The sequence below is a fragment of the Myiozetetes cayanensis genome, unplaced genomic scaffold, assembly GCF_022539395.1.
Source record: "Myiozetetes cayanensis isolate MyiCay16 unplaced genomic scaffold, myiCay2020 scf498, whole genome shotgun sequence".
Classification (NCBI taxonomy): Eukaryota; Metazoa; Chordata; class Aves; order Passeriformes; family Tyrannidae; genus Myiozetetes; species Myiozetetes cayanensis.
The window spans coordinates 20,833-32,848 of record NW_026087740.1 but is presented as its reverse complement, the minus strand read 5'-3'; the positions used below and the strand labels follow the sequence as shown (position 1 = coordinate 32,848).

At 49.4% G+C, this 12,016-nt stretch overlaps 1 protein-coding gene across 1 annotated transcript; it reads left to right on the top strand.

Annotated features, from left to right (window-relative positions):
- Positions 1 to 1,570: 1,570 nt before the first annotated feature.
- LOC126648359 (zinc finger CCCH domain-containing protein 3-like) lies at positions 1,571 to 7,672 on the top strand (the record flags this gene model as incomplete). Its single annotated transcript, XM_050331185.1, has 4 exons — positions 1,571 to 3,099; positions 3,193 to 3,318; positions 6,108 to 6,304; positions 6,416 to 7,672. Coding segments are annotated over 4 exons (1,884 nt in total), but the record flags the coding sequence as incomplete, so codon positions are not given.
- Positions 7,673 to 12,016: the final 4,344 nt, after the last annotated feature.

Here is a 12,016-nt window from a genome sequence, read left to right as displayed (position 1 = left end):
GGGATATTGGGATGGAATTCCTGGTGGGGAGAGGCTGGGCTGGAATTCCCAGAGAATCTCTGGATCCCTGGGAGTATCCAAGGCTGGGAACACTTGGAACAACCTGGAATAGTGGGAAACATCCCTACCCACAACAGGAGCTTGGAATTCCATGATTTTCCCCCTCCCTTCCCACCCAAACCATCCCACAATTCCATGATTTTCCCTCCCTTCCCACCCAAACCATCCCACAATTCCATGATTTTCCCTTCCCTTCCCACCCAAACCATCCCACAATTCCATGATTTTCCCCCTCCCTTTCCACCCAAACCATCCCACAATTCCATGATTTTCCCCCTCCAAACCATCCCACAATTCCATGATTTTCCCTTCCCTTCCCACCCAAACCATCCCACAATTCCATAACTTTCCCTTCCCACCCAAACCTCCTGGTGGGGAGAGGCTGGGCTGGAATTCCCAAAGAATCTCTGGATCCCTGGGAGTATCCAAGGCTGGGAACACTTGGAGCAACCTGGAAAAGTGGGAAACATCCCTACCCACAACAGGAGCTTGGAATTCCATGATTTTCCCCCTCCCTTCCCACCAAAACCATCCCACAATTCCATGATTTTCCCCCTCCCTTCCCACCCAAACCATCCCACAATTCCATGATTTTCCCTCCTTCCCACCAAACCATCCCACAATTCCATGATTTTCCCCTCCCTTCCCACCCAAACCATCCCACAATTCCATGATTTTCCCTCCCTCCCACCCAAACCATCCCACAATTCCATGATTTTCCCCTCCCTTCCCACCCAAACCATCCCACAATTCCATGATTTTCCCCCCTCCACCCAAACCATCCCACAATTCCATGATTTTCCCTCCCACCCAAACCATCCCACAATTCCATGATTTTCCCCCCCAAACCATCCCACAATTCCATGATTTTCCCCCTCCAAACCATCCCACAATTCCATGATTTTCCCCTCCCTTCCCACCCAACCATCCCACAATTCCATGATTTTCCCCCTCCAAACCATCCCACAATTCCATGATTTTCCCTTCCCTTCCCACCAAACCATCCCACAATTCCATAACTTTCCCTCCCACCCTGATTTCTCCAAACCCAGCACTCCCAAATTCCCGTGGGATCCGGGATTTTCCAACCTCACCAATCCCATGTTTGGGAATGGCAGGAGGGTTGGGAAACAGGGAATGAATTCCCATGGATAGGTGGGATATTGGGATGGAATTCCTGGTGGGGAGAGGCTGGGCTGGAATTCCCAGAGAATCTCTGGATCCCTGGGAGTATCCAAGGCTGGGAACACTTGGAGCAACCTGGAAAAGTGGGAAGCATCCCTACCCACAACAGGAAGCTTGGAATTCCATGATTTTCCCCCTCCCTTCCCACCAAAACCATCCCACAATTCCATGATTTTCCCCCTCCCTTCCCACCCAAACCATCCCACAATTCCATAACTTTCCCTTCCCACCCAAACCATCCCACAATTCCATGATTTCCCCCTCCTTCCCACCCAAACCATCCCACAATTCCATAACTTTCCCTCCCCCCCTGATTTCTCCAAACCCAGCACTCCCAAATTCCCGTGGGATTTGGGATTCACCCCCTCTGTCTCTCCCTCTTTTCCCAGGTCTCATCAACAGCCACCGGAACATCCACGGGGATTCTCCGCGCCCTCTTCCCAGATGGAACAACCCCCGGAGCAGCTCCTACAACCAGAGAGGGGGGGGAGCCTTTCCCAGGAATTTCCAACCCCCCAGGAATTTCCACTCCTGGAGGAAGAAATATTCCCTGGATAACCGGCTGCCCGGCTCAGCCTCCGAAGCCGGAAGCGCTTCCCGGATTTTCGGGAATTCCGGCGACATCCCGGCCGTGGAACCTCCGGAATCGTCACCAGAGAGACACGTGGATTTCACCAGGGACGGGAATATCGTGGTGGACATCCAGGTGCAGCAGAGAGCTGTAGATGGAGGAGATTCCAAGGAGTTTTCCGGGCGGGAAGCGGCGGCAACGACAACAACAACTCCGGAGAGCGGCGGGAAAAACATTCCGGGATCTCCCTATGGAGAAGAGGGAAGAGCTTCCCTATCCATATCCTTTAGTTCCACATCCAGGACCGTTTGCCTGCCTGGGATTGGGGCTGGAAGTGGCTTCTTCTCCCCCTCTGGAATTGGCAGTGAAAGCGCCGTGACGCTGAAATCGGAGCCGCGGGAAAATTTGGGATTCGCGGAGCGGGAGCCGGCCAGGAATTCTGGGAATTCTGGGAATTCTGGGAATTCCGGCCGGGTCGTCAAAGCGGAGCTGTCGCCCCCTGGGAAGAGCCAGGAGGAAATTCGGGATGTTCCCCTGCATCCCAAACTCTTTGGGAATGATGGGGTGGCCTCCGTTGGGATGGGAGGGAGCGGAATTCCCGGTGGAATTCCCGGCGGAATTCCCGGCAGAATTCCCAAAGCTCCCACCTCCGGAAAATCCCCCAAATTCCGCAGGGGCAGCTACACCTGGGTGGCAAATCCCGGGAAAAGCTGGAGGTTGGGAAGGAGGTGGGGGGGGAGCCCCAGGAAAGGCCCGGGCGGGGCGGAAAGAGGAGCCAAAAGCACCCCCAGGACGGATTTGGGAAGCAAAGGGAAAAAATCGGGAATGCCGTCCAAGCCTGGAGGGGCCTCTCCCAGCAAATACAAATGGAAAGCGGCCACCCTGCAGGCCCTGCCCTCCAATTCCGGCTCGGCATTCCGATGGAGATCCCAGGAGCAGCGGAAAACTCCGGCTCCCGGTGTTCCTCATCCTGGTGTTCCACTTCCAGATCCTGGAATTCCTCATCCCAGCATTCCTCATCCAACTCCCGGCGTTCCTCAGCCTGGTGTTCCTTCTCCAGCTCCTGGAATTCCTCATCCAGCTCCTGGAATTCCTCATCCCAGCATTCCTCATCCAACTCCCGGCGTTCCTCCTCCAGCTCCTGGAATTCCTCATCCCAATGTTCCTCCTCCAGCTCCTGGAAAACCTCATCCAGCTCCTGGAATTCCTCATCCCAATGTTCCTCCCCCAGCTCCTGGAATTCCTCCCCCAGCTCCTGGAATTCCTCATCCTGGAATTCCTCCTCCAGCTCCTGGAATTCCTCATCCAACTCCTGGAATTCCTCATCCTGTTGTTCCTCCTCCAACTCCTGGAATTCCTCATCCCAGTGTTCTTCCCCCAGCTCCCAGAATTCCTCCTCCCGGGGCTGCTCCGGGCGCGGTGAAATCCTCGGGAGAGGCTCCGATCTCCACCTACAAAGTGAGGAGTCGGACCAAGATCATCAGGAGGAGAGGGAATGTGGGGTGAGTGGGATTTTGGGATTTCCCTCCTGGGATCCCGGGGGAATTCTGGCTGTGGAATTGCAGGGAGAGGGAGGAGGAGGGGTTTGTGGAGTCGTGGAATGGGTGGGGATGGAATCAGGGATGGATCAGGGATGGAATCAGGGATGGATGGGATGGAATCAGGGATGGAATCAGGGATGGAATCAGGGATGGAATCAGGGATGGATGGGATGGAATCAGGGATGGAATCAGGGATGGAATCAGGGATGGGGATGGAATCAGGGATGGAATCAGGGATGGAATCAGGGATGGGGATGGAATCAGGGATGGAATCAGGGATGGAATCAGGGATGGAATCAGGGATGGGGATGGAATCAGGGATGGAATCAGGGATGGAATCAGGGATGGAATCAGGGATGGAATCAGGGATGGAATCAGGGATGGATGGGATGAAATCAGGGATGGAATCAGGGATGGGGATGGAATCAGGGATGGAATCAGGGATGGATGGGATGGAATCAGGGAGGGGGGATGGAATCAGGGATGGGGATGAAATCAGGGATGGAATCAGGGATGGAATCAGGGATGGGGATGGAATCAGGGATGAAATCAGGGATGGAATCAAGGATGGAATCAGGGATGGAATCAGGGATGGAATCAGGGATGGATGGGATGGAATCAGGGATGAAATCAGGGATGGAATCAGGGATGGGGATGGAATCAGGGATGGAATCAGGGATGGAATCAGGGATGGAATCAGGGATGGAATCAGGGATGGAATCAGGGATGGGAATGGAATCAGGGATGGGGATGGAATCAGGGATGGGGATGGAATCAGGGATGGGGATGGAATCAGGGATGGGATGAAATCAGGGATGGGATGGAATCAGGGATGGAATCAGGGATGGGGATGGAATCAGGGATGGGGATGGAATCAGGGATGGATGGGATGGAATCAGGGATGGAATCAGGGATGGAATCAGGGATGGGGATGGAATCAGGGATGGAATCAGGGATGGATGGGGATGAAATCAGGGATGGATGGGATGGCTGGGATGGCTGGGAATGGGACAGGGAAAAGCTGGGATAGCCCAGGATGTGGAAGCACAAGGATCAGGCTTGGATAGGGATAGGAAATCATGGAATGATGGGATGTGTTTGGTGGGAAGGGAGCAGAAAAATCCTGGAATTCCAACCCCTGCCATGGGCAGGGACATCTCCAGCTATCCCAGATTGCTCCAAGCTTTCCTTGGACACTTCCAGGGATGGAGCAACCAGAGATTCTTTGGGAATTCCAGCCCAGCCTCCTCCCCACCCTCCCAGCCAGGAATTCCATCCCAATATCCCCCCTAACCCTGGGAATTCATTCCCTGTGTCCCATCCCTCCAGCCCTCATCCCAAATCCAGAATTCCTGGAGCCCCTGGAAGTTGCTCCAAGTTTTCCCTGGAGTTTCCCTTCTCCAGATGAACATTCCCAGCTCTCCCAGCCTGGCTCCAACCCTTGGATCATCTCCAGGGTTTCCTCTGGAATTCCTCCAGCAGCTCCACATCCTCCTGGAGCTGGGAATTCCCAGTTGGATTCCTGTGATTCCCAGAGATCTCCGACCGCTCCTGGCTCGGCATTTTATTGGATTTCTTTTCCAATTCCCAGAAAATTCCTTTTTTTGGGGGGCTTGGAAAAGCAGGAGGAGTTTCTTGGATCGTAAATCCCTGGGATGGAGCAGGAATGGGAGCTCAGCATTCCAGAGGGAAGCACCATCTGTGGTATTTCCCTGGAAAATTGATCCATGGAATGGATTGGGAATCTGCTGCCTGGATTCCTGCTCCTGTTTTCCCACAGGTTTTCCATCCTCACCTTTCCCTCCTTTCTCTGGGAGTGGATTGTGCTGGGAAAACCCCTCTGGGGGAGGGAAAAACTGGGAATGTTGGGATTTGTGGGCAGTTGGAGACCCCACTCCATCCAGCAGGATCAGGGGAGGGATCAGGGTTGGGAATTCACCTCAAATCCTGGGATTTTGGGCTTGCCAGGTGTGGGAATTCCAGGATATTCCAGGATATTGAGGGATTGGGGCTTTTCCAGGGAAAAGAACGGAGCTGGGAAAGGGGTTGGAGCACCGGGAATGGCTCAGGGAGTTGGGAAGGCTCAACCTGGAGAAAAGAGGGATTGGGAAGAGCTCCCTAAAATTCCCTGGCAGGAGGATGGAGCCAGGTGGGATTTGGGATCACTCCCAGGGATGAGAGGGAACGACCTCAAGCTGTGCCAGGGGGGGGTTTAGTGGGATATTGGGAATATTCCTTCCTGGAAAAGCTGCTCAGGGTGGGCCTGCAGGGATTTGGGATCCCTCTGGATGTGGCACTTGGATCAGGGATGGCCTTGGGAGTGCTGTGGGAAGCGGTGATGACGTCACAGCTCTTTTCCAACCGCAATTCCAACTGTAATTCCATGATTCCATCCCTCGATCAGAAAGCCAGGAAGGAATTTAACCATCAAATTTGGGATTTCCCTCCTGGGATCCCGGGGGAATTCTGGCTGTGGAATTGCAGGGAGAGGGAGGAGGAATGGGTTGGGTGGGAAGGGAGTGGAAAAATCGTGGAATTCCAACCCCCCATCTCCTTTTCCAGCTGTTCTTTGCCTGGAAATCCCTCCCATTCCCTTCAATTTACCGGGAATTTTCCCCCTCAGAGCTTCTCCCCTTTATCCCGAAGAGATTCCTGGTGGGATTCGACATCTCCCTTTTCCCTGGAGCTTTGGGAAAGGAGGCTGGGAATATTCCAACCACCTGCTGAATGTGTGACCTTCCCATTCCCAGATTTCCCATGGATAAGAGGAACATCTCACCCAGCACCTCCCTCAGGAGCCGCTTCCACCTCCGGAGGAAAAATTCCACGCGTGGAAAAACTTGGACCATTCCCAAACGTTCCTCTCCCAAAATCCCAGGGCAGGTGTCCAGGCACAGCATCTGCAGGATCCCAATTCCCACCAGCACTCAGGTGGCCACCAAGGAAGGTAGGGATGAGAACATTCCAAAGGGATTTAATGGGAATGTTTGGGCTCCTCCTTTCTCCTCCACACAAAATTCCAAAGGGAATTTTAAGGCCGTTCCTTTGGGTTTTTCAGGTGCTTTTCCAGGATTTCCAGGTGTGCTTTAGGAGGCTATTCCAGGTTAACAGGGAATTAACTCTGGAATCTCTTCCCTGCATCCCGTTTTCCGTGTCTGATTTTTTGGGGGGGGGGTTTGATTTGCTGGAATCTGCCGTAATTAAGAGGGATAATTAAGAGGGATAATCGGGAATTTGCATCCCTGTCCGGTTGTCTTGGCTTGGGAATTCTCAGAGCAGAATTCCAGAGCTGCTCTGCCATTCCCATGGGCTGTGGAATGTTGTTGGGAATGCTGTTTGGAATGTTGGTGGCTCCCAGCTCGTGTTCCATAGGGAGAATTCCGTGGGCAGGAAGATTTTTCCCGCCTGGAATGTGAATGTTTGGGATGGATTTGGAGCTCCCTTTTCCTTGGGAATGGTTGGGGCAGGGATTTGGGGGCGTGGTGGGGCTGGGAATGTGGCTCCAGGTGGATTTTTGGGATTGTTTTGCATCCATCCATCCATCCATCCATCCATCCATCCATCCATCCATCCATCCATCCATCCATCCATTGGGATGTCGTGTTTTTCCTGGATGAGGGACTTTGGAAAAGTCCTGGAGCGATGGGATAACAGGGAATGGTTTCCCACTGCCTTGGGATAGTGGGAAGGAATTCTTGGCTGGGCTGGAATTCCCAGAGAATCTCTGGGAGTGTCCAAGGAAAGCTTGGGATGGTGGGAGATGTCCCTGCCCTTGGAAGGAAGGGTTGGAATTCCAGGATTTTTCCACTCCCTTCCCACCCAAATTCCATGGAAAGGCGGGAATTTTGTGGGAGAAGCTTTTTGTGGGAGGAGAAGGCCGAAGGGATTTTCTCTCTGGAGGGATTTGGGAATGCTGGGAGGAGGATTTGGGAATGCTGGGAGGAGGATTTGGGAATGCTGGGAGGAGGATTTGGGATCTGGGAGAAGCAGGAGAAGAGGGAATAAGTTGGATGCTTTTCCATGATCTCCCAGAGCAGAGGGCTTGGATACAACACAGCTTTGTTTTCCATGGATAATGGAAAACATGGATAATGGGATTGGGATCACAGCCCCTTCCACTTCCCCCAAAAAATGGGATTCATTTGGGATTCCTGCTTCCCAAAAGTGCTCTGGGGGACCTGGGGCACTTCCTGAAATAAATCCTGATCCTGAAAGAATTCCTGAAATAATTCCTGATCCTGAAATAAATCCTGATCCTGAAATAATTCCTTAAATAAATCCTGATCCTGAAATAAATCCTGAAATAATTCCTGATCCTGAAATAAATCCTGATCCTTGAATAATTCCTGAAGTAATTCCTGATCCTGAAATAATTCCTGAAATAAATCCTGATCCTGAAAGAATTCCTGAAGTAATTCCTGATCCTGAAATAATTCCTTAAATAAATCCTGATCCTGAAATAAATCCTGATCCTGAAAGAATTCCTGAAGTAATTCCTGATCCTGAAATAAATCCTGATCCTGAAATAATTCCTTAAATAATTCCTGATCCTGAAATAAATCCTGATCCTGAAAGAATTCCTGAAGTAATTCCTGATCCTGAAATAATTCCTGAAATAATTCCTGATCCTGAAATAATTCCTGAAATAATTCCTGATCCTGAAATAATTCCTGAAATAATTTCTTATCCTGAAATAAATCCTGATCCTGAAATAATTCCTGATCCTGAAATAATTCCTGAAAAAAATCCTGATCCTGAAATATAATTCCTGATCCTGAAATAATTCCTGAAGTAATTCCTTATCCTGAAATAAATCCTGATCCTAAAATAATTCCTTAAATAATTCCTGATCCTGAAATAATTCCTGATCCTGAAAGAATTCCTTAAATAATTCCTTATCCTTAAATAATTCCTTATCCTGAAATAATTCCTGATCCTGAAATAATTCCTTAAATAATTCCTGATCCTGAAATAATTCCTTAAATAATTCCTGATCCTGAAATAAATCCTGAAATAATTTCTTATCCTGAAATAAATCCTGATCCTGAAATAATTCCTGATCCTGAAATGATTCCTTAAATAATTCCTTATCCTGAAATAAATCCTGATCCTGAAATAATTCCTTATCCTGAAATAATTCCTTAAATAATTCCTCATCCTGAAATAATTCCTTAAATAATTTGATGATAAAATCTGGGATAAAATCCATGGGATTTGATGATAAAATCTGGGATAAAATCCATGGGATTTGATGATAAAATCTGGGATAAAATCCATGGGATTTTGATGATAAAATCCATGGGATTTTGATGATAAAATCCATGGGATTTTGGGGATAAAATCTGGGATAAAATCCAGGGGATTTTGATGATAAAATCTGGGATAAAATCCATGGGATTTTGGTGATAAAATCCATGGGATTTTGATGATAAAATCCGGGATAAAATCCATGGGATTTTGATGATAAAATCTGGGATAAAATCCATGGGATTTTGGTGATAAAATCCATGGGATTTTGGGGATAAAATCTGGGATAAAATCCATGGGATTTTGATGATAAAATCCATGGGATTTGATGATAAAATCTGGGATAAAATCCATGGGATTTTGGTGATAAAATCTGGGATAAAATCCATGGGATTTTGATGATAAAATCCATGGGATTTTGGTGATAAAATCTGGGATAAAATCCATGGGGATTTTGGTGATAAATCTGGGATAAAATCCAGGGGATTTTGGTGATAAAATCCATGGGATGGGATAAAATCTGGGATAAAATCCAAGCCTGGCATGGGATAAAATCTGCTTTATTGGAGTTGGAATTCACCAGCATGGAAGGAATTCCCGGTATTTTCCAGCTGGATCCGGGTATTTTTCCATCCAATCCCGACATTCCCTCGGTGATTGCTCCTTGGGGATCTTTTCCTTGGCTTCCCTGCCTGGAAAAATATTCCAGGATTTGATTCCCAAAAGGACTGGAAGCCAAAGGAAAAGTCCTTCCTGCTTTTCCTTTTCTGGGAATTCAGGGAATTGCCTTGGAATTTCCTCAGGGAATTTTTGGGATTTGCTTCCTTAGGATCCAATCCAATTTCTGGGGTTGAATCCACCTGAACTGAAGGTTTTCCTGGGAATTCCAGAGGGAGGATTTGCAGCTCCCTCTGTTGGAATTTTCCTGCTCTCTGGGATTGTGGAGCTGTGGAATTCTTGGAATGTTCTTCCTCCTGCTCCAGGATCCCTGGGAGGATCCATGGGATTTGGGAACACCAGCTTGGAATTGTTCCTGCTTTTCCCAGGGCTTTTCCAGCTTGGAATTTCCAGCTTGGAATTGCTCCTTCTCTTTCCCAGGGAAAGTTTTCCAGCTTGGAATTTCCAGCTTGGAATTGTTCCTGCCTTTCCCAGGGGAGCTTTTCCAGCTTGGAATTTCCAGCTTGGAATTGTTCCTGCCTTTCCCAGGGAAACTTTTCCAGCTTGGAATTTCCAGCTTGGAATTGCTCCTGCCTTTCCCAGGGGAGCTTTTCCAGCTTGGAATTCTCCAACTTTTCCAAGAGGCTTTTCCAGCTTGGAATTGTTCCTGCCTTTCCCAGGGAAACTTTTCCAGCTTGGAATTGTTCCTGCCTTTCCCAGGGGAGCTTTTCCAGCTTGGAATTTCCAGCTTGGAATTGTTCCTGCTTTTCCCAGGGAAACTTTTCCAGCTTGGAATTTCCAGCTTGGAATTGTTCCTGCCTTTCCTAGGGGAGCTTTTCCAGCTTGGAATTGTTCCTGCCTTTCCCAGGGGAACTTTTCCAGCTTGGAATTGCTCCTGCCTTTCCCAGAGGCTTTTCCAGCTTGGAATTGTTCCTGCCTTTCCCAGGGAAACTTTTCCAGCTTGGAATTGTTCCTGCTTTTCCCAGGGGAGCTTTTCCAGCTTGGAATTTCCAGCTTGGAATTGTTCCTGCCTTTCCCAGGGAAACTTTTCCAGCTTGGAATTGCTCCTGCTTTTCCCAGGGAAACTTTTCCAGCTTGGAATTGTTCCTGCCTTTCCCAGAGGCTTTTTCCAGCTTGGAATTTCCAGCTTGGAATTGTTCCTGCCTTTCCCAGGGAACTTTTCCAGCTTGGAATTGCTCCTGCCTCTTTTCCAGCTTGGAATTGTTCCTGCCTTTCCCAGGGAAACTTTTCCAGCTTGGAATTTCCAGCTTGGAATTTCCAGCTTGGAATTGCTCCTGCCTTTCCCAGGGGAGCTTTTCCAGCTTGGAATTGTTCCTGCCTTTCCCAGAGGGAGCTTTTCCAGCTTGGAATTGTTCCTGCCTTTCCCAGGGAAACTTTTCCAGCTTGGAATTGCTCCTGCCTTTCCCAGGGGAGCTTTTCCAGCTTGGAATTCCCAGCTTGGAATTGTTCCTGCCCCTTTCCCAGGGAAACTTTTCCAGCTTGGAATTTTCCAGCTTGGAATTGTTCCTGCCTTTCCCAGGGGAGTTTTTCCAGCTTGGAATTCTCCAACTTTTCCAAGAGGCTTTTCCAGCTTGGAATTGTTCCTGCTTTTCCCAGAGGCTTTTCCAGCTTGGAATTTCCAGCTTGGAATTGTTCCTGCCTCTTTCCCAGGGGAGCTTTTCCAGCTTGGAATTGTTCCTGCCTTTCCCAGAGGCTTTTCCCAAACGCTCCTCTCCCAAAATCCCAGGGCAGGTGTCCAGGCACAGCATCTGCAGGATCCCAATTCCCACCAGCACTCAGGTGGCCACCAAGGAAGGTAGGGATGGGAACATTCCAAAGGGATTTAATGGGAATGTTTGGGCTCCTCCTTTCTCCTCCACACACAAAATTCCAAAGGGAATTTTAAGGCCGTTCCTTTGGGTTTTTCAGGTGCTTTTCCAGGATTTCCAGGTGTGCTTTAGGAGGCTATTCCAGGTTAACAGGGAATTAACTCTGGAATCTCTTCCCTGCATCCCGTTTTCCGTGTCTGATTTTGGAGGGGGGGTTGATTTGATGGAACCTGCCGTAATTAAGAGGGATAATTAAGAGGGATAATCGGGAATTTGCATCCCTGTCCGGTTGTCTTGGCTTGGGAATTCTCAGAGCAGAATTCCAGAGCTGCTCTGCCATTCCCAGGGGTGTGGAATGTTGTTGGGAATGCTGTTTGGAATGTTGGTGGCTCCCAGCTCGTGTTCCATAGGGAGAATTCCGTGGGCAGGAAGATTTTTCCCACCTGGAATGTGAATGTTTGGGATGGATTTGGAGCTCCCTTTTCCTTGGGAATGGTTGGGGCAGGGATTTGGGGGCGTGGTGGGGCTGGGAATGTGGCTCCAGGTGGATTTTTGGGATTGTTTTCCATCCATCCATCCATCCATCCATCCATCCATCCACCCATCCATCCATCCATCCATCCATCCATCCATCCATCCATTGGGATGTCGTGTTTTTCCTGGATGAGGGACTTTGGAAAAGTCCTGGAGCGATGGGATAACAGGGAATGGTTTCCCACTGCCTTGGGATAGTGGGAAGGAATTCTTGGCTGGGCTGGAATTCCCAGAGAATCTCTGGGAGTGTCCAAGGAAAGCTTGGGATGGTGGGAGATGTCCCTGCCCTTGGAAGGAGGGTTGGAATTCCAGGATTTTTCCGCTCCCTTCCCACCCAAATTCCATGGAAAGGCGGGAATTTTGTGGGAGAAGCTTTTTGTGGGAGGAGAAGG